Consider the following 23543-nt stretch of genomic DNA (forward strand, 5'->3'; position numbering starts at 1 on the left):
GCCTTTGAGATGATGCAAACATGACCTGTTAATAAACTGCTATGAATTTTATAAATCCTTTAATTTTCCACTTCTACATTAATGATCAATTAGAAATACTCTGGCCACACCATTCATGATTATTTGATTCAAAGACATCAAAGGACAATCCGACAGTTGAGGCAGCTTTCTATAGAACACCCTGTCGCAACAAGCTGTGAGGCATTTTAAAGCTTTATTGTGGCCAAAAGTAATTGTTCGTCAGTTCTAACATTTACAAGAAACTGTATTTTAGAAATATAGTTTTCCTCCCTCTCAATGGAAGATACTTGCTGACTTATTAGAATCTTGTGTATGCCAATAAAGGAGGCTACAGTGGTGTTTGTGCCTCTGTAATTACGGCTGTCTGAATTCTGAACACTTCCATTAAAAAGCCTAAATAACAAATGTAACACTTCAGTTGATGCAGACGGCATACAAAGGCTTGAGTGAGAGACGGTATAAAATGTTTGTCTAATGTAGACACAGCAAATATGAAAATTCATTTTACTGTTTACCACAATAACTGTATGTATTGTTTGAGATATTAATCTTAGCGTAGTAAGGAAATTGATTCTATGTAATGATATTAAATTCAACTTTACATAAGAAGAACAGTTTATGTATGTATGTCCATGTCCAGAATGGAGCCTAATGCAGGGCTTGAACTCATGACCCTGAGATCAAGACCTGAGCTGAGATCAAGAGCCTAACCAACTGAGCCACCCAGGCACCCCGAGAAGAGCATTTTATAAGAAATATCTAGATATGAGTCAATGCTCTCAAGCATTTATAACGTAAACCTAAATCTAACTTAGAAATACAATTATGGTTTGAGGTATAAAAATAAGTAAAACTAACAAAATATCCCAAATGTCTGACATTTTACACATAAGGTCAGCTTTTCAATGGAAGGCCCCTAATTACAAAAAATAGATTATTTTTTAAATTACCTGATTTCGTCTCCTTGGGCCAGTGAAAGAATCCTAAAAAATTTTAAGGGGAAGAGAGAAGGAAATGAGTAGAGCAGACATCTTGAAAACATTTTTTTCTTCTAGATCATTAGCAATTACTGTTAAAAATAACCTCAGAATAGTTTCTGTACTGTTAAGTATTACATGAACCCGAAGTACACATTAAGGAAATCCAGAATTCAGTTAAATATTCTCATACAAAAGTAGAATTCCTTACCAAATATATGGGTTGAACAGAAGAGATCTTACAATTTTTGCCTCCCCAGTCCTCAAAACTGGTATAGAAACCTTTATCCAGTATATATTGTTCTCCTGTGAAGTCAGGATTTTCATAGGCTACCCATCTAAAGAAACACAAACATCTACTTGTCATAGTTGATAGTTGACATGTATAATAAAACTATCAAACACATTTAAGTAAATATGTATCATACAGAAATTTTCATTTGTTTTAATCAGTAATCTTAATAATTTTTCTGATTCTCTATTAATCTTTTGGGAGATCTGTCTGTATGACAAGTCAAAGTGACAAGTGAAAGAATATCTTTACACAAACCTTTTGGTGTAAGAGTATCTTTACATGAACTTTTTGGTGTTCTCACGTGTCAAATCCTATTCCCTGAGAAAGCTCCCATGGGGATATTGTTTTCGAATTCTTATTTATTTTTTAGAGAGTGTGCAAATGAGCAAGGGGGCAGAGAGAGACAGAGAATCCCATGAGGTACAGAGAGAGAGGGAGAGAGAGTGCAGAGCCCTGAGTGGGGGTCGAGCTCACAAACTGGTAAGATAATGACCTGAGCCAGAGTCGGACACTGGCTCAGGTGGCCTAAGCCACCCAGGTGCCCCTCTAATTCTATTCTAAGGAAACAACGTGGACTTCCGAGAAGTATCTGTAAAGTTTTTCTTTTAAACTGCTCTTAAAAATTTTTTTAAAGATTATTTATTTATTTTGAGAGAGTGAGCAAGCAGGGGAGGGGCAGAGAGAGAGAGAGAGATGGAATCCCAAGCAGGCTCCACACTATCAGATAGGCTCCACTCTGATAGTGTGGAGCCTGATGCAGGGCTTGAACGCATGAACTCATGACCTGAGCCAAAGTCTGACACTCGAACAAAGTGTCAAAGTCTGACACTCAGCCACCCTGGCGCCCCTCTAATCCTATTCTAAGGAAACAACTTGGACTTCCAAGAAATATCTGTAAAGTTCTCTTAAAAAGCAAGTAAGAGTTTTTTTTATTTTTGACATTAATAGTTTTCCAGAAAGAGTACAAGAAACTATGTCTCTATCACACAATAAAGCATAGTGGAAAAAGGTAACAGAAGAAAGGCTTTAAAAAAATACAGCTAAGTAAAATTTTATTTGGAACAGGATTTCCAATGGGACATGACTATGTAGTAAGCAAAACTGAACAGATGCTCAGAAACACTAAAATCTCTTTTGGGAGGTTTTCTTTTGTCACCTTTCAAGTGATCCACACTCAGGATAATTAAACCAGGATAACAAAACCAACTTATTGATGCTACTTCCTAGCCAAAGATAGTCTCTGAAGGGAATTTTTTCAATTTCGTTATATTCAACAGATAATTCTGCACCTCCTGAGTTAATTCACTGCCCTACTGATCTGCTCACAGATGAAAGGAATAATACCTAGGTGCTTGTAGACATACTCACAACTTTCCAAAATGCTTTCACATCTATGACCACATTTAATCTAGGGAGGACTGGTTTTCCCATTTTACAGAAAGGAAAACCTAAAGACACAGAAAAGTTAATTCCCTGATTCTTTCAACAAAACTCAACTGGCCATTTATCATATGCCAGAAACGAAATGACGCTAGGCGTGTGAGGAGGAAAAGTATCACACGTAATTACTTACTGGTGTTTGTTTTGAACGGGAAGGTAACACAATCAGTTAGTGGCCAGGGATGACTGAGTCCATGATGGAGTCTCCTGGGGCTCCCCCCACGCTCTCTTCACTTCATGACCCAAGCTGCCACCGGCCCTGTTAAGTTTCCTTTCATTTACTCTTCCATTACACCAGACTTAAAATAGTCCACACGCTTCATAATTAGGACAGATTATGATTTTACTACCAAAAGGGCTTGACTTTATACAAAAACTCAGATACAGTCGTTACTAGGAAATGAACAGCAATCAAGGAGAAAAAAAGAACACTGTAAAAATCTCCAGTGTTACGTAGCTTATGACAGCTAATGTCTCTACACACACTTCTGCCCAAATGAACAGAGTAACTGCTAGAAGGCCAGTCCCGTCATATTTCAGAAAACACTACTCCATTTCAGAACCTCATTAGCAATTTTTAAAACCTGTTCTTTAACATGGTGAGGTCAGGAATTAGGAGACCTAGTTCCAGCTATGGTCGGGACATTAACTTTCAGATAACTTTGAAGGGCTCACTTAACCTTTGTGAAAGTTCATAGTCTCATTTGTAAGTAGAGGGCTTGGCCAGGATCCCAGGGCTGACATCATGTGAGGTTCTATGGCTCCTGGGAACCTGAGTGTGCGGCTTCTGCTCACACGGCCTTTGCCTCATGAAGAGAAGCAAAAGCCAAGCAAGAACGTGGAATCCTGCTATGTGGGGAGGAGTAGGTGCACGGCAAGAAAAATCTATTTCACAAAACCCAGGACTTAAAAAAAAAAAAAAAAAGAAAGAAAGAAAAAGAGGTCATAGCCGTATCACAAAAAAAGTATTTCTGGCGGGCTCTAACAAGTTAAAGAACAGAGGGTTAAAAGGCCTTTTTGCTTGATTGACTGACCTCAAGGTTTGGAAGGGAAAGGGCTGTGAGTGGGGAAAGACCAAATATAGGGGGGAAGAACAACCGAGTGAACCTCGAAAGTAGGTTTATCCAGCACGTTTTTTTTTTTTAACCAAGTGTGAATGCTCTATTTCCCGATAAAACTAAAACAAATCACTTGTAAGCAAACACCCAACACCACATAAGCCTAATTCACTGAGGCTGAAACAAACCAACCACTTATTAAGATGTTACTTGAATTGACAGTAGTGTTGTTTTCCTTCTAAGATGCGGCCCCAGATGAATCACTGATGCATGAGGGTAAAAAAAAAACAAAAAACAAAAAAAAAAAAAACCTAAAACTCAGGTCTGAGATTCTCTGGTAGATCTATAACTTCTACTTGAGACTCTTACGAAGAAAATTCCTTACTGTCCTTGTTTAAACAGATTCTGTACACATGAATCAACGCTTCTCTGTTTATGAGGTTGGTGGGGTGGCGGGGAGGGGGGCTGCTACAAGTACGTGCAGGTCCCAGCCTCGTGGAAGTGGAATCCCTGCTCAGAACGTAGGGGCAGTGGGGCAAACCAGCCCTTCCATGGAAGAGAAAAGGAAAAAGAATTTAAAGCAACAGCAGTTTTAATTTTTTCAGGTGGACTCTAGAAATATTTCATTTTGTTCTCAGTTTCAAAACAACGAGCCCAGTTGCCCCCATGTGAACAAGAGCACAGTGCAGAACCTGACGTTGATCAGCAGGGCGGTGAAAGGGAGTTTCTTCTGTTTCAGTAAGAAACGGAATGCATTCTCAAAACCTCAACGGTCAGATTCATAAGCATCCTTCCTGAAGGCTGGTCTCTGTTTCTGAGCTAAAAATGAATTTACCTCCCAGGGACTTTATCACCCATGTGAGAGTGAACCTCCTACAAGACACTTCCAGAACAAGAATCTCAAAAAAGTTTTTCTGAAAAGCTTTTGAGTTCCATACTGAGAAATCAAGAACCAAGATTCCCTAATCTCTAGGTCTTTCGTAGCAATGATTATGTTTTATACAAATGCTGTGACCTCTGTGAGGACATAATATAATGCTTTGCACATAACAGACCTCAATAAATATTTGTTAGATAACCAACTAAATGACCTGTGAGGAAGCAGCTGGCCCTGGTACACACAGCCCTTCCACAGCCACAGAATTTGAAAGGAAGTGGTGATGTGTACACACCTCCCTTCAACTTCCCCCAAGACCACAACTCAACTGCTATTAAAAAAAAAAAAAAAAAAAAAAACAAAACTAAACCAGGAAATACAACTAGAAATGACTAAAAATAGAAACCTATAAAAGCAACATTTTATAAAGGAATCTAATTTCAAGCAAACAAAGACTGGGCTAAAAAAAGAAGAAAAAAAAAAAGATTGGCTCTGGGTACAATTCTACCTGTGCTAACAGAACCGTGCACATAAATGCCCTAAGAGAATTCTAGCCAGCTTCCTGTTGCTTCCTCTGCTGGGAAGCATGACTGGACTCTGACTAATGGGACCAACACACCTGGTGAGTACCAAAATGTACAACTATTTGTCCAGACTGAATTAGTCACTGTTTTCCTTCTAAATAATTAGCTTTAAATAAAGGCAGTCTAAAATACTGTAGAACCACAGCATTATCTCAGAGAACTGCCGTACTAATACCTTTGGTCTATGGCAGATGGTAAGATGTTAGGGTTCCAGAGCAGGACACAGAAGGCATTTCCTGCTAAGAAGGAAGACCCAGAAATCCCAGATGTCACTCTATCAAGAGGGCACCACAAGCAGCAACCAACACAAGGATTTGGTGAACATGACTAACAGTAAAGCATATTACATTGTACACACATCTCAGATATCCAGGGACACTACAGGAGGGCTCCATGAAATACAAATGGGTTGAGGTTAGAATGATCCAAATAGCCTAGGTTACTCATGACATAAAAAACCTAACATCAGGGTGCCTGGGTGGCTCAGTTGGTCAAGTGTCCAACTCTTGGTTTGGGCTCAGGTCATGATCTCAGGGTCATGAGATTGAGCCTCGCATCGGGCTCCATGCTGTGTGTGGAGCCTGCTTAAGATTCTCTCTCTCTCTGCCCCTCACACCTGCTTGCATATGTTCTAAAATAAAATTTAAAAACAACCTAACAAACATTTTCAACAGAACTAACGTCAAATAAATTCATATGATTATTTAAGAATAATCTCACTTATACCCAACTATAACTGACATCAACCTGGATCATAAGAATAATTGTATAACTTATTTTAATAGACACCGGTTTTGCCCATCCAGTATCTGTCCTCATTATTTCTGATGTTCCTGGGGAACAACTCACCCCAATCATATAAAAGTGGCTTCTATGGGACTGACCCTACACTACTCCAGAGTTGGGCACATAACATAGGCATGATCATCTCCTTGACTACAGTGATTGGCTCAGGCACGTACACATGTCCCAAGCCTACAGAATCAAACCGAAACCTGGAGCTTTTGTGGGAAAGAGAAGTCCTTTCCACTGGATACAGTGAGATGGAAGAACAATAAGTAGCTAATGTACCAGATGGAAGTGGTCTGCTTAAAATGAAGCCAGCACAGAAAAAAAGCCTAGTCAAGAGACAGAGAGCAAGTTCTAATGCCAGTGTCTAAACCCTATATCCAGCCATGAATGAAGCAAAATCTTGTCCAGGACTTTTTTTTTTTTTTTAAGTTTATTTATTTTAAGGGGAGCAGGGCAGGAGGAAAAACACAAGTGGGGAAGGGGCAGAGAGAGAGAGAGAGAGAAATTGAGAGAGAATCCCAAGCAGGCTCCATGCTCCACTCTGAGCCCAATGCAGGGCTCCATCGCACAATCCTGAGACCATGACAAAAGCCGAGATCAAGAGTCAGACGCTTAACCGACTAAGCCACCCAGGTACCCCCTTTCCAGGACTTTTAAGTTATGTAGGCCAATAAATTCCATTTTTATCACTTATACCGATTTAGTTTGGCTTGCAGTCATATGCATCCCCAAGAGTCTTTTCTGACCATCTTTCAATAAAAGCTTACGTTAATAAAGCATTCAATTGCTAACTCCAGGTATGCTGAAACAATTATTTTTAGGTCAAAATAATAGTGAAGAAACGAAACGGTGCAGGTGTAGATATAGGTGCTGCCACAATGGCATAATCAGTGTTATTTCAAAGTAAAGCCTGTGCAATAAAGACACTCAGACCCTCCTGTCTCCCTGAAAGCAGAGATAATAAATAATAAATAATAATAAATAAATCTCCCATGTGAAAGGTGTCCTCCCTGTACCAGGAGGTAGAGACATGCCTTCATCACCAGAGATAGGGACTTTAGAGCTGAGAAGACTGTATAAACAAACCTTGTTACTTTTTATCAATTTACTACATGAGACAAATTCTGTTTACAATTCCATACTAATTAAAGCTCCCAAACAAGTTTTATCCTGCCAATTCCTCACAAATGTATTGTCTTTCTGTCTAAAATATATAAAACTTACCTGCCTTGGTCATTTCTTTGGGTCTCAGTTTCATTATTGGGCCTCCCTGAACATGTAATTAAACTTTGGTGATTTTTTTCTCCTGTTAATCTGTCTTGTGTCAGTTTAATTAACAGGAAGAATCTCGATGGGTAGAATAAAATTTTTCCTCCCCTACAAGGACTGTAGTAAAATCGAATGGGATTTTATCCCAACCTCAGGTTTCTAGTGTTAAGATTATTTTTTATTTGATTCCCATCATAAGAAATCCAGGGAATCTTTCCATGCAGAATGGTAAGAGAAGTGGACCGGTGAATTTCTATCCTGAAACCCAAAAGTCTACTGCAATGTTACATGACACATGAAAAAAAGATTATATGAGAAAGATGTTAAAAAGCAGTTATGAAAGTATTGTGGCAGTACACATTAAATGACTGACTTAATGTTCAGTCCTTGATATGTTTATTTCCTGAGTGCCTACTCTGTCAGAGACGCTTTGTCTCTGTCAGAGACGCTATTAGTTTAATACAACGCAAAGTAAAAATGGTTAAAACCCCGGTTGGGTTATTTCACTTACACTCCACTCAGTACATTAATAGACTGGGTCTTCAATCCATATCCGGTCTCCTTTAAGTTAGCAACAATTCCTAATATGTCAATACTGGAACCTTTGGATCCAAAGTTTTTTTCACTGTACATGATCATGTGAGCATTTGAAAAATCCTATTAAGAAAAAAAAAATCAAAATTCAAAAGTTAGCCATTCATATTCAAAAAAGATCAAGTATTAGCCATTAGCTTTTCTTTAACTTACACCTAATATAGGTCGTAATGACTGAAGTTCTCCATTGTAACCTCCCCAATCTTTCCAGTCCTTGTACTCTCCTTCTTCGAGCAAATACTGATGACCTGTAAATCCAGGCTTCTCATAAGCAACCCAACTGCAAGAGAAAAAACATGAAGGAGCGGTAATCTTCGTCAGTGTTGAAATTTTTCCCATGTATATATCAGTTTCATTCACAAATACTAACAGTTAGGAAGCTAGACATAGACTCATGCATTATGACAATTGGAATTCTCCTCTAAAATTTAAGAGACTAATAGAATGGCCTCCTAAAGAATAACCTAAGAAACATACATCAATGTTCTGTAAAGGAGTATAGGGAGTGTGTGTGTGTGTTTAATAAGAAGACTCCAAAGAACTTCAGCAAAAAAACTGGCTAAACTTCCATCAAGGCATAATTAAAATATTATATATTTTTGGCTATGTACAAGACTTTGAAGTATATACTTCTAAAGGAAATATGTAAGATACATAAAGTGCGAAATATCATAAAAAAATAGAAAGCAAACTAACAGTTCAATAGTTTGGAGAATAATATTAATAAGATGTAGATTTGATCAATCTGGGCCAATTTATCAGCCTCGTTCAGCTGACTGACCCCAAACCACCACCTCGATCTGCTGTGTCAACTCCAGGTCAGAGTGGACTGAGAAGAACATGTCTGAAGTTCACTCTACCACACTATCTGTAATGGTTGGGGGTGGGGCATGTATATTACTCACTAAAATGATAAAAAAGAAACTCCTCAGGTTACTCCCATCTACTTACATTCCTCTCAGAACCTTCATCGACCCCACTGACATAAATGGCAAACTGTCATCAGTTGTTCCTTCTGTTTCACCTGCTTCCGCCATAAACCTGCACATCTCTGTTTCTAGTTCCATACATTTTCCTTCAAAGAAAGGCTTTTCATAAATTACTACCTATAATAGAAGATATACTGGTAAGTGAAAGAGGTTAAAGGTTTCAACAGCTAAACTGAATGTTCAGTCATTTAATATCACTAAGCCCTAGAACACAAAATGTTCTGATCATATTTTTTAAACTAAATAACAGTATCTTGTAATTTTAAAACTATGTTTTTAATGTTTATTTATTTTTGAGAGAGAGAGACAGAGCACGAGCAGGGGACTGGCAGAGAGAGGGAGACATAGCATCCAAAGCAGGCTCCAGTCTCTGAGCTGTCAGCACAGAGCCGGACGTGGAACTTGAACTCATGAACCAGGAGATCATGATCTGAGCTGAAGTCGAACATTTAACTGACTGAGCCACCCAGACAGCCCTAAATTTTTATCCTGATGTGGTGCAGCCCAAAGACAAGGTTCAAAAGACAGTTAATAAATAATTGGCTTAAAAAATTGGTTTTTGTTCAATGTCTAGAACTGATATTTATAATTTCGCTTAGGCCAAACTAAGGAACCAAGGATCCCACATTGCTTTAAAAATGAAACAGGGGTGCCTGGCTGACTCAGTCTGTACAGCATGCGACATCTGATCTCAAGATCATGAGTTCAAGCCCCACAGTGGGCATGGAGGCTACTTAGAAAAAAAACCAAGAAATATAAATGTGTCATAAATGTGCAAAGTAGAAATAGCAGAAAGAGCATGTTAGAGTAGCAGAAGGGGAGAACTTGTCTTGAAAACAAAGTTTTTTCCTGAGTAACTGGCAAGCGGCAGCAGGCCCCACAACTAGTAAACACAAACACAAATTATAAACTTAACACAACAATCAACCTTTTAAGCCATGGCTACACGTACTGTTAGCCAGTGTAAGGGCTCTAGTCTGAGGGACGGCATGTAAGCTGGGACAACTTCCTTTAGCTGCGGTTATGTTTATGGAGGCGGATATGTAAAACCACACAAGCATCACCTTCATAGAGATGGAATGGGAATAAAATGTAAAACACATATATTTTTACCTTTGGATCTGTAGGGAATTCGACTTTACGTCCACCCTGAAAAGAAAAATAATACAGTAAGAAAACCGGTTTTTCATTGATAGATTACCATATATTACCCATGGTAGTTTATGGTAAGCCATGGAACCTCCCAGTGTGAGTGCATCTGGTTTAATTTATGTTGCGACAGTTCTGATGTCACCAACCATGCAGATGAAGAATGAGGAAGACAGTGTAGAGCAGAGGTGGTCTATAAGCTGAATCTGTGAGTTAGGTTATGTTTTTGTTATACCAATAAGCTGTGTTTGTTTGTTTGTAATTCAGAAAATGTCTCATAAAAATAGATATTTCTCATTTCTCTTAAAAAGCAGTCCTGGGGCGCCTGGGTGGTTTGGTTGGCTAAAGCATCTGACTCCTGATTTCAGCTAAGGTCAAGGTCTCACAGTTTGTGAGATTGGGCCCCCGCTTGGGATTCTCTCCCTTTTCTCAAAATAAACAAACAAACAAACAAAAAAAGATCGGGGCACCTGAGTGGCTCAGTCAGTTGAGCATCTGACTTCGGCTCAGGTCATGATCTCAGTTTGTGGGTTCAATCCCTGCATTGGGCTCTGTGCTAACAGTTCAGAGCCTGGAGCCTGCTTTGGATTCTGTGTCTCCCTCGCTCTCTGCCCCTCCCCCGCTTACACTCTGTCTCTCGAAAATAAATATTTTTAAAAAGTTAAAAAAATAAATAAAATAAAGATCAAGAATCTTGGAAAATGAAAAAAAAAAAAAGCAGTCCTAAGACCTGACATGTCTGGACGCAAATTCTCATAGGCAGCAACCCTCACCTTGTGCACTTACTAATTCTCCACTGGGCTTTTCCTCTAGCCAGGACTTGAGCCTGGTTTGTCTGTCTCTACCACTCAACTCAGCTCAACTCCCAGCCACCCTCACTCATGTCTAGTTGCTGCCTGGCCCCTGGAGGCGTTTGATTTTGCAACCCATGGCTTACAAAACTGTTGAGTTCACACAAGTTCACAACAGGCTCTGCAGGGCTCTTGAAATAATTAGGTGAACTGCAGATAGAATTTAAAATAGCCCAAAGGACGGGTCTGAGGGGAGTTGTTATACTTTTATAATAAACAGTTGTTGTAAGTAACCAAAAACTCACTAAAAATAAGCCACAGGAAAAGGTATTACACAGAAATAACAAACAGGGTAGGGATTAAAATCAGCAGCGGGAAAGTCAGGAGAATATTTTCCATGAATATAGAACAGCTTTTTTTGTATTTATTTTTTAAGTTTTTATTTATTTTGAAAGAGAGTGGTGGAGGGGCACAGAATGCAAGAGAGACAGAGAGACAGAATATGAATGAATGAATCCCAAGCAGGGATCCTGCACGGTCAGTACAGAGCCCAATGCATGGCTTGAACTCACAAACCATGAGATCATGACCTGAGTCCAAGTCAGACACTTAATCGACTGAGCCACCCAGGCGCCCCTAGGACAGCTTTTTTGAAAGTGCAGCGAAAGATGCTCAAATGCACCAAACGAACTGTAATTTTAAAGGAATGTTGCCGATTTTATCACCAAACCAGAGTTTAAACAACCTAGTGCAGTAAGTAGTCCCTCGTTATCTGCATTTTCACTTTGCACAGTTACCCGCTGTCAATCGAGGTTTTAGAAGCAGATGATCTGTGGGGAATAAGCTTAGGAATTCCCGGAGCGTGCACTGATGGGTTAACAAGGCATAAAGAATTAGAAAGCCATAGGATGAACACACCCAAGTTTGAGTACACAAGATTAGGTAAACGGGGCAAAAGCCCCCAGTATAGGACAAAGGTATAGGAATAGGAAATCTCAGGATGAAAACATCCAAGATGAGGTAAACAAGATTAGGTATTCAGGGTGGAAATGCCCCCTAACTTAGTACAATAGCAGAAAGCTGCTTTACAGGAAGGCAGGACCAAATTAGGTAAACAGGTAAATAGGGCTATAGACTGCTGTGGGGTGAAGTCGCCCAGAGAGGAGCTAATTAGCAAAAGAAAGGCACCTTGTTGACCCTGAGGTAGCAGATTCTGTCTTTCTGGCCCCTTAGGCCAGTTTAGGTAAACAGAGGTGGGGCCTCACATGTGCTGTCAACAACCTTCTGCCCAACCACGGCCAGGATTTTGTTTGGTATTGACCCAAACCCCCAACAGGGCATATCTTCAAACCCCCTTTCCCTCCGGCCCAGCCCACGAGTTAATGTTCACGATTTCATTGTTTCTTTGTGCACGTCCATCACCATGTTTGTAAGCCTTCTGATCCTAATAAAAACGGAGTAAGGACCCATACTCAGGGCTCTTGTCTTCTCCCAGACATTAGCCTCTCTTGCATTTTTGATCCTGCATTCTGCTTTCTTGCTGTACAAGAAAGAACTCCAGACCCAGAATCTACGGCCATGATCCTCCTCCTGACATACTGTGTCACCCCTCCTCATACGGGTGAGCCACCTATGTCACTCATCTCACTTCATCTCATCCATCACACAGGCATTGCCTCATTGTGCCTTGTCACCAGAAGGGCGGTCATAGTACAATAAGATATTTTGAGAGAGAGACCACACTCACATAACATTTGTTGCAGTATATTATTATACTTGTTCTACTTTATTATTAGTTACTGTTAATAATAGTTAAATTAGTTACTGTTCCTAATTTATAAATTATAATTTATATTTATGTTATAAATTATAGGTATAAATTATATAAATTATAATTTACAAGTTAAACTTTATCATATACACATAGGAAAAAGACATAGTTTATATAGGGTCTGGTACTATCCAAGGTTTCAGGCATCCACCGGGGGTCTTGGAAAGTATCCCCTGTGGATAAGGGGGGAGGGGGAAATACCATAAGCACCCTCTTCAAAAGTATCTCTTTCTAATGCCATAAACTTCACAGTTTTGTAAATTATTTAAAACAGCCTTCAAAGCCTGGGACAACTCTTTCATATCTTCACGAAACTAAACTATGTTCTTTGAAAGTGAATTTTACAAACAAATCATACATTATAAATGTATCTATAATTCAAATGAGTTTTGCACGGAGACCAACAAACATGAGGTAATTAAACCACAGGTTTTGGCAGGAGGGGTAAAATTAACATAAAAATGATCTTCATTGGCTTCCTAATTTGTTTCAAACTGACTCAAGACAGCTGCAAATTGCACCTGCAAAACCTTGTTCGTAAGGAGAGCCTCACTCCTGTGGGTAGTTGGGGAGTGCCTACTGCCAATGAGCACACACCGTGCTCGACATGGGGACAAGACAGGTGCAGCCTGGATCCTCCCAAGGCTTAGAGTCTAGCCGAAGAGACCAAAAGAACAAGACAAATACAGGGGGAGGCCGGAGGAAGCACAGGCTCCTTTCTAAGGCAGATGCTTGGGAGGACAATGTTCAGACATCCAGCCCCAGGGCCCCCAAAGCTGCCACCCAGCCTAGCCTCTGGTGGCTACAATGGGGGTGGTCCCCAACATGCCCTGCCCTCCCCCAGTTCCACCCTGGCTCACGCAGAGCATCCTGACATCTCCATTGGACACCGTCCTGCTTGGTTGTTAAGAGCCAACTTGATTTAGCACAAAGCTCTCCTAATTATCCCCCTTCTCTGTCACATCACCCACAAGTTGGACTTCATCTGTCCTTCCTGTTTTTCCACAAACGTTTGATCCTACATTTTCTTCACTTCTGAAACCTACCCTGGGCTGAAGCCTTGTACACACGCCCGCGGCTCTGCACGGCTGAGAATGCCTTGAAGGCAAAGAACATGGGCTTAGCCATTTTTTTTTCATCTACAGCGACCAGCAGGTTATCCTTTCTATTATTTCTATCGAGCAATAGGTTCCCTCTACTATAGATTTGTGTTTTTAAAAGTCTGTTTATTGCTTCAAAGTCACAGCCTGTGAACCATCAATGTCAGGCTGACAAAAAAATCACGGACTCCAAGAACCTTTTGTTAGATTTTTACCATTTTCAGAGGCCGCATGGATCCAATGTATGCTTCTTCTGTATCCCAGAAGGATAAGTCGGGGTACTCGCCAGGTTCCAGGATAAAAGGCACACCCTGAAATCCAGGGTCTTCATAAATCAGCCACCTAAGCAAGTATCAAGGAGGAAAAGAGAGGACTTGTCATTTGTTTCAGTGGCACACAGGACCCCACCGAGAAGAAGGGAAAGAACAGGACGATGCATATCCGGACCATGTACAGTTCCACTCAGATACGTGAGCAACGTTAGATTCAAGGAGGAGTATGCCGTTACATGCGCCTGTCCTTGATCTTTTACTGGTCTCCTGGTGGTTTTGTCCACTTATTTTAATTTATATTATGAATTGCTTCAGTGCAGATCTGTATCACTTCAAGTAATAAAAGTAGTGATTTTGTAACACTGTATGTATTTAGAGGGGCCCAACATAGGAATCCCAAGCTTTGTTTTAAAAGGCAACATCTCAGGGCGCCTGGGTGGCTCAGTCGGGTGAGTGTCCGACTTCGGCTCAGGGCATGATCTCAGGGTTTGTGGGTTCGAGCCCCGCATCGGGCTGTGTGCTGACAGCTCAGAGCCTGGAGCCTACTTCGGATTCTGTCTCCCTCTCTCTCTCTGCCCCTCTCCCACTCGTTCTGTCTCTCTGTCTAAAAAAATAAATAAAACATCTAAAATCAAAAATATAAAATAAAAGGCAACGTCTCATTTGTAACCAAAGAATCGGATGTCCCACCTACTCATTTGTCACAGTGCCCAAAACTAACAACAGGTAACATCTACCTAGAGCTTGCAAGAAATGCCACCTGGAATATCATCCAATCCGTACAACAATGCCATGACGAAGGAACACTCCTGTCCCCATTTTACAGAAGAGGTGAAGTAAACTGTCCAGGGCCACACAGCTGCAAGTATCAGATGCAGGGCTGATCCAAGCCAGGCTCCTAGTCATTTTTTGGTAGCAGTTTTTCTCATTCCAGAAAGTGCACATAATTCATGCGTTTTACAAGGACTCAGGATCATCACTGTGAGGACGGTGCACGGTGGTACCCTGGGGGCTTTGAAGGTCTGTAAGCCTGCTTGTTCCCAGGCCCAACAGCTTTTTGAGTTCTTGAATCTGATTTTTATGGCTTGTCAATACCACACCCTCTTATCAGGCTTGTCAGCTGTCACTTCTGCTGCGGTCAGGGAAGAAGCAGCCCCACCCTCCCCTAATGTGCTAGAAACCAGGAAACCAGGAAACCAGAAAACCATGCCTGTTAGCACTGCCCCTAAAGACTGTGCAGTCTTAACACTTTCCTAGTCCCGGGGAGGGTTCTGGGAAGATGACATAGTAGAGAAGTGACTTTTACCTAAGAGAGTTATTAATATGCCCCCTTTATACACAAATACAGAACTCTTGGTGACCACATATCCTCTCCTAATCTTTGTTAGTCTCACTAAAAGAGTCCTAGCTGGGGTATTCCAGGTACCCCAGAACACCATACCAAGGAGAGAATGGCTGCAAATAAAATCTTTTACCAGCAAAATGGGCCTCATTCACCCTCTTTGCTTTCTTCTGGCCCAAGGCACATTTTAGATGACAGGTTTTGTTAAAGATTCCCTTGGATAAATCAGTAACTTCTCTAGACTCACTAATCATACAGGGATTTACAATCAAAATCCTACTGAAGACCTGTCAATACACACACACACACACACACATGTTGACAGACTGAGTGGTGTATGTGTGGGGATGAAAACTAATCCACATTGTTAGAAGTCAGGATGGTAGTTATACTGGGGGTATGTTCTAGAAATCCACAAATACTGGTTCTATTTCTTGATCTACATTATGTTTATACTTTGAAAATTCACTCAGGTTATACACTTATGATTTATTGTGCATTTTTTGGTACAAATCTTGTTACATATACATCAATAAAAAATTAAGAGGAAAAAGGCTTATCTTTTAAAAAATTAGCACTGCAAGGACCCTAACCCACAAGAAAGCAGAGGCTAAGACTGGGGTCCTTTACAGCTCCCTACATTTGAAGCATGACAGGTAAGGATGCATTACATATTTTTTAGAGCTCAAACCTCACACATGCACACCACACACTGATTTCACGCCCTAACTAAATAATGGTGGTTCATCAGAAATGTTGCTATTAGGCTAATGACTCCCCCCGACTGAATGGTGGAATTTTCTGTAAACTCCATGGATGGCTCACAAACAAGTGATGGTGAGATCCTGAAATACTGCTGACCACAGTACCCTTTCACAAAGCCTTTCCTTCTGTAGTTGGAGTGAGGGGTTTTATTCATCTGATACTAAACATTTCACTTTTCTTGAAGCATGTGATTTAGTTACATAATATGTATAGAAGGAAGGTAATTTTGGGTAAAGGGGAATTTGTAAGAAAAAAAAAACTGAACACAAACTGATACACTTGAAAAGACTTCCTCAGTGAGCATGAAGGGCCTGTTAAGAAACTTAAACCCACACTTATGAATGTTGGGCAGACTCTGAAATCTGAAAACTCATACACAGAGCATGATTCATTTTTCCTAAATTCTATTCCAACAAGATACGTTATTCATGAGGCCATCGGGAGAGGGGGAAACTATCTTCAGGCAGTGTCAGTGTTATTTCAGTTTCTAAAGGCACTCTTGTTTTCCCATGTACTTAGGTAATGAGCTTTTACCTACATTATGAACAAACAGTATAACTCTAAAGTAGGAGCTTTTTAAAAAACCATAAATGTTATTATGTCAACAATATCCATTTGTATGTTTACAATGACTATGTATATATTGATTAAAAATATGTAATTATTCTTTTATAAATACCCTTTAAAAAAATACCCTTTAGCCACACAAGAAAAATAGGTCTTCTCAGGGCACCTGGGTGGCTCATCTGGTTGAACATCCAACTTTGGCTCAGGTCATGATCTTCCAGTTCATGGGTTTGAGTTCCGTGTTGGGCTCTGTGCTGACAGCTCAGAGCCTGGAGCCTGCTTCAGAGTCTATGTCCCCCTCTCTTTCTGCCCCTCCCCTGCTCACACTCTCTGTCTCTCTCAAAAATAAATAAACATTAGAAAATTTTAACAATTAAAAAAATTGGTCTTCTCTTGCTCACCTTTTTTTTTTTTTTAAGTTTATTTATTTTGAGAGAGAGAGAGAGAGAGAGAGAGAGAGAGAGAGAGAGAGAGAAAATCTTAAGCAGGCTCCATGCTCAGCGTGGAGCCCGACACAGGGCTTGATCCCCTGAACTGTGAGGTCATGACCTGACCGGAAATCAAGAATTGGATGCTTAATCGACTGAGCCACCCAGGCACTGGCTTGTTCACTTATCCTTAAGCCAAAAAACAGTATTTCCATCCAGATCCTAAGTCTTATCTCCAGACATGGCTACACATGAACGTTGGCTATTTACAGAAACCAACTGGAAACTCAAAAGATTAAATATGAATGTGCCGAATTTGAGATTTTTCTAAAGAGGGTGAGCTATGGCTCTCAAAGGGAAAAAGGTCCCTTTACAGTCGAGAGTTGTAGGAGGCACCAACCTAACCAAACAAACTCAGCATCGTTAATGGGAAGCTGGGTAGCACCGCCTCCTTTTGTGAAGTAACAGGCAGATGTGGCACCACCTTCGTGAAGGACCCTTTCCGAATCCGCATGTGACCATACCTCTAGACCCAACCCCTACTATGCAGAAAACTCAGGCAATACAGCAACAAGTCAAATGATTTGAAGAAATGCTCAGAGACGAAACCAGATTGTGGCATATTCTCTATGACAGCAGACCTAAATACTGCAGGGACTGATACTATAGGGTAAAACTGTAAAATGAGGGTATGAGAAAAACGCAAAATTCCAGAGCGAGGTTACGTGTATGGAGGAGTCAGGCGGATGGGACCAGGGCTGGGGACGGTGAGTGGACGCCATGCTAGGTCGGTGGTAGGCACACAGGAATCGGTCTTATTACCAGGCTTCATAATTCACACATATATATCTTCTTCTGTATATAGCAAATATTTCATAATAAAATTCATCAAAGAATATCTGGCCGTTAAAAACTGTCTCTTGAGTTCAGAACAGCAGCATTTTAGTGCCAGTTATGCTAAAAATTAATCCTAAATTTGAGGAAATGACTAAAGCCAGTCTTCCTTAGTTAAACAAGGAAACAAAGAGCATTGTGGAATACATGCTCTTTATGCTCCTGATAAAGTTCCAAAATTCTTTATTAGAAATATACCCCCTCAAAAGAAATGTACCCCCTGCCAAGAAGATATACCCTCACCTCTGGGAGGATGGGTACTAGCATTAGCCAGGTATTAAAACAAAGGTTTAAAAACAAATTCTACTCAACAGAATCTGAAAAAAGATTTTAGAAATTACTCAATTTTTCAGGTAAGAATTTGGCAAGCAAAACCCTTATTTTGTGTAGGTGTAGAAGAGTTTAACCCACAGTAAATAGGTTCTGGGATAAATCTCCTAACGGAATCTAAGGAAACACATCTCTTATGTCAGTTCAGGGGACCAGTGCACCAACAGAAGCAAAATGAGCTCAGGTACTTGTTATCAGTTGAATTCTCCCAACCCATCAAGACTCCCCTTGGAGATCTATAAAAGTACTAATGACCTGTTCCCAAAGCCAGCCAACCAAGTTCAACGACCCCAACTTTGAACTGACATCCAAAGTAGCTTTCTATTATCCTAACGGCAATAGAAATGAACAGCCAGAAAAAAGAGGTCTGTCCCCACACAAGCCATCATAAACTGGACGCTACGGCAGGTTTGGGACTCCCCCTCTGTGAGACAAGTTAAACTTACTGTGAAGTAAGAGACATTACTTAGATGTAGCTCATTATGCTTCAACAGAGCCCAAGCCTGAGTCATGAAACCGTCCAGACACAGAGATTAAAATATTATGGCAGACGCCTATTTCATTCTTTTCTAAGGAAAGTGGTTGCTCTCAATTTCACATTAATACTTTGAGAAAAAAGATCTACAGATCTCTTTGATGTAGGAAAAAAATTAAAGGCAGCGAAGATGAAGACCTTTTCTTTTGTTTAGCTTCCTCCTTTTCTTCCCAACCACTAAATATAAACAAGCCCAAGGCTCAGATGGCTTCTCTACTCCCTTTGAGATCTATCCAGTGCACGACTGAAGTACCTTCTCTGTGCTGAGGACTCTTGAATTTCTATCTCCAGCCTCCCTCTGGAACCCCAGTCCCCTGTATCCAGTCACCTTCCTGTCCTCTTACTTGGATGTACAGTTGGCACGACCAGCTTCACCTCTTCACAACCGAACTCCTGTTTTTTCCATCCCAATAAATGCTGGCATCCCAAAGCCTAGATATTTCTCAGCCCCTCACACCCCACATACAATCTGTCTGTAAATGCTGACAGTTCTACCATGAAAATGTATCCAGAATCTGACCACTTCTCACCAGCACTAAGCCACCAAAACCTCTTGCCTATATAATTGCAACTGCCTCCTAATTGGTTTCTTTGTTTCCACTCGTCTCTATTTCTTTTTTTTCATTTGAGAGAGAGAGAGAGAGAGAGAGAGGAAGAAAGAGCACTAGCGTGCATGCATGAGAGGGGTAGGGGCAGAGACAGAGGGAGAGAAAGAATCTTAAGCAGTCTCTGCACTGAGCACAAAGCCTGACAGAACTCGATCTCATGATCCTGAGATCGTGACCTGAGCCGAAATCAAGAGTTGGGATGCTTAACTGACTGAGCCACCCAGGTGCCCTCCACTCTTGCCTCTTTACAGTTTATTTTCTACATAGTGGCTAGAGTGAGCTTTCTAAAGAACAAGTTAGATCAAAATGATCACCATGTCACTTGGAGTAATCTAAAATCCCTCCCCAAAGCAGACAGGACATGAGGCCTCTCTCCCATCCCAGTCCTCCTAGCTCACTCTTCTCCAGCCACCTTGACCCCCTAAGTAGTTCCCCAAACACACCCAGCAGGGCTTCGCAATGGCTTCCTGCCTGGGACACGCCCCCAGAGCCTCCCCTCTCAGACATCCCAAGGGCTGACTCCATCCCTTCCTTAAAATGTCACCAGAGACCTTTCCTGACCATCCTTCTAAAACAGCATTATTGCTGTTCCTCGGATTCGTGTTTCTTGTAGTATTTCCTATCTGACCCATTACACAGGTATTGTTTTTTGCATATGCCATTGACGAAAACTTTTGAGCCTTCTCTGAATATACGAATATTTATAAATTATATATGTTATCACTGAATATATTATGAATAGAAAACATACATAACAATAAAATCTTAAAAGGAGGAGATGTTAAATGAAATGCAGGGCACCTGGGTGGCTTGGCTGGTTGACCATCTGACTCTTGATTTCGGCTCAGGTCAAGAGCTCACAGATCGTGGGTTTGAGCCCCGTGTCCACTAATAGTGCAGAGCCTGCTTGGGATTCTCTCTCTCTTTCTCTCTCCGCCCCTCCCCTGCTTGCTTTCTCTCTCTCAAAAATAAAGTAACATCAAAAAATGAATGCATGAGGGGCGCCTGGGTGGCGCAGTCGGTTAAGCGTCCGACTTCAGCCAGGTCACGATCTCGCGGTCCGTGAGTTCGAGCCCCGCGTCAGGCTCTGGGCTGATGGCTCAGAGCCTGGAGCCTGTTTCCGATTCTGTGTCTCCCTCTCTCTCTGCCCCTCCCCCGTTCATGCTCTGTCTCTCTCTGTCCCAAAAATAAATAAAAACGTTGAAGAAAAAAAAAAAATTAAAAAAAAAAATGAATGCATGAAAGAAATATAGAGAAGCTTCAGCGTGTTTTCTTGCATCTCAGTGGATGTCTTTCCCATGCCCTGGGCTGTTTGCTCCACTTCAGAGACCACGACACTCGATACTCGGGACTGCCGCCTGCACTTTCTGTCCTAATTCCCCCCATCTGAGATATTCCCCACTTCCTTCAAAACACTCTTGCAGTTTCCTGCAATTTGTGAAACCAACCTCGTAAGGGCTCTGGACAGCATTGTGTGAAAATGTTCAAGGAAGTCATGTACCATGTGTGTTGGCCTTGGAGGGCCTCCTGAAGTATCAGGAACACATGCTTTGAATTACCTCCTTTGAATTACCATGAAGGCAAAATCTGTTACACAGCTTGGAACGAATCAGGTTCCTCTGTGATAAGGAAATCCCAACATTAAAAACGCAGTTTTTTCCTCCCCTGCACTTCCTCCAAGAAATCGTTATTGTTTAGAAGAGAGCTGAACCATAGTGACATAGGTACAAAAGCAGCAGAATTTTATGTGCCATCTGGAAAAAAAAACCCTTTTAGTCGATCATTACTTAACAGGACAACAAATCAGAGAGTAACTTAAGTCCTTCCATTAGTACACTCACAAAAAAGCTTCATTAAAATTGCATCTGAAATAAAATACTCACGTGCCCCAGTGTACTTTAATGGAACAAGTCTTCTGCATGATACCGAACCCCTGCATCTCTTCAGTGTCGTCAAAGTAGGAATTTAGGAGTCCTAACCCTTCTGGTTCAGTAAATAAGTCAATCTGACTAACTCTGTAATCCTGAAGGAAGAAAAAGAAGTACACGTCTATGATAATAATTACAGCATGTACTTTACAATAAGCTCGTTATTTTTTTTAAATAATTAAAATAAACTTTAAATATACACATACATTTCACAGAGCACCTGCCATTTATCCCTTCCCTGTTTTCACCCATGACTTAATAATATGTGGTCTTTTGGGGCAGCCATGTTGCTTTGGCCATATACCTCAGAAAAGATCCCCATAAATGTTCTGGAACATATTTATTCCTCTCATCCTCACTGAAAACACTGCTTGGCTTTCCTTGGTGACAGGAGTTTTAGTTGCTCTCCTCAGAAATGACCATCCAACTCCAGAGGCTCTAGAGTCCATAGAGGGGCTGCATTTGGAGCCTTCCTCAACTGCCGTTTTGTGCCTATGAACAAACCCCTTATGGTAACTCTCCTTGACTATGATCAAAGCTCTACGATGGTGGTTTGGTCTAAGTTGTTAAAGCAAAGGTACACATTTATGACTGTGGTCACTGTTCCATGTCCTGCCCAGCAAACATACTTCAAAAGGCCTCTCCTGGCTGAGTGCCTAAGTGCTAATCAAACATTTATTGAACTCTAATCTTGCTGAGCTAGGTGAACTGAGATGCAGAAGAAATGACACTTAGGTTGGCTCAGGGGAGGCTCTTTTAAACATAACCAAAAGGAACAAATTTAATGCACTAAAAAGGTGACCCTCTTAACTATGTAGTGACTTATGTTCATGTTTAAGCAACCACAGTCCGTTGGAAAAAAAAAATCGTAACGTATCAGGAGTCATAAGTGTCCCTACCCTTTAGCATGACACCATTCAGAAAAATTCACCCTAATTAAATAAATCAGAAATTTATAAATGACTAAATGCACAAAAATGTTCATACAGCATAATTTAAAAGAGTAAAAAACTAAAAACAACCAATTCCCACAAAAAGAAGGTAAAATAAATGATGGTACATCATTTCATGGAAACCTCAAACCATATAATAAGTAACACGAAAAGCATTAAGTGCATTAAGTTGGCTCTTACCAGGCAAGATAGGAGGTGCCTCTTTACCAATATGCTTCACTGCCTTTATTTACCCTCCGGCTCTGGAGAGCACCTGAACCCTCACCCACCAGATTCTGACACCATTGCACCTCACTAAGAGAGGTCACCAAAGGGAGTGTGATCTTCAGGAAAATTATATATAGAGAGAAAAAGGATTGCCAACCACAGTTTTAAGTGAAAAAAGGAAAACAGCACTGTACCTGTATCATGATTATAACTACAGAAAATGGAATTGGCCAAGATGGAGCAGGGAATTTAGAATAATTATGAGAAAATATCTCATGATGGTGGGATTGGGGTGATAGGTTAAACATTGCTTTATTACCAGTATTATTTGAGCAATAAATAAAAAGGGCAGGTTAATTATCCCATGACTATAACATTTTATTTTTAATTTTTAAGAATATTTATTTTTGAGAGAGACAGAATGTGAGCGGGGGAGGGGCAGAGAGAAAGGGAGACGCAGAATCCGAAGCAGGTTCCAGGCTCTGAGCTATCAGCACAAAGTGGGGCTCGAACTCACAAACTGTGCGATCATGACCTAAGCAGAAGTCAGACGGCTCAACCGACTGAGTCACCCAGGCGCCCCTGTCTATCACATTTTAAAATGGGGTTCCTCAATGTTTTAAGGTTTATCACATTACATACTTAAAACTATTAAAAGATAAATCACTTAGAATACCAATGATCATTGAAGTCACTCAGAAATGTTGATTTAAGAAACAAGTGATATTTTCCTCTGCCAAAAGCTGTTACTCATTCTTACTCATTCTCATTTTGTAACATTCCTTATCTCCCTACTGCACCCTAATGCCCATCTGTTACACAAATGGGGTTTTAATTTTCCACTTGGAAGATACCATTAACTACATTTTTAAAGGTAAAGAATCATCAAATTCCAACAGCCACAAAGACAGACAGATACAACTTCCTCATCAACAGATAAGGAACCA

General features: G+C 40.6%; 1 protein-coding gene across 1 annotated transcript in view; it reads right to left on the reverse strand.

The window, feature by feature from the left end:
- CRYBG1 (crystallin beta-gamma domain containing 1) overlaps positions 1-23543 on the reverse strand; it is a 50920-nt gene that overhangs the window by 13130 nt on the left and 14247 nt on the right. Inside the window, exons 6-13 of the mRNA XM_047101215.1 lie at positions 21392-21531; positions 13983-14109; positions 10010-10045; positions 8859-9013; positions 8061-8187; positions 7825-7970; positions 1210-1336; positions 972-1004 (exon numbers count right to left, since the gene is read on the reverse strand). Coding sequence (XP_046957171.1) covers positions 972-1004; positions 1210-1336; positions 7825-7970; positions 8061-8187; positions 8859-9013; positions 10010-10045; positions 13983-14109; positions 21392-21531 — 891 coding nt within the window. The remainder of the gene's footprint in view (positions 1-971; positions 1005-1209; positions 1337-7824; positions 7971-8060; positions 8188-8858; positions 9014-10009; positions 10046-13982; positions 14110-21391; positions 21532-23543) is intronic.

This window comes from Lynx rufus, unplaced genomic scaffold, assembly GCF_022079265.1.
Source record: "Lynx rufus isolate CCGP_SWC_20201006 ecotype Redwood Valley unplaced genomic scaffold, mLynRuf1.p SCAF_6, whole genome shotgun sequence".
Lineage (NCBI taxonomy): Eukaryota > Metazoa > Chordata > Mammalia > Carnivora > Felidae > Lynx > Lynx rufus.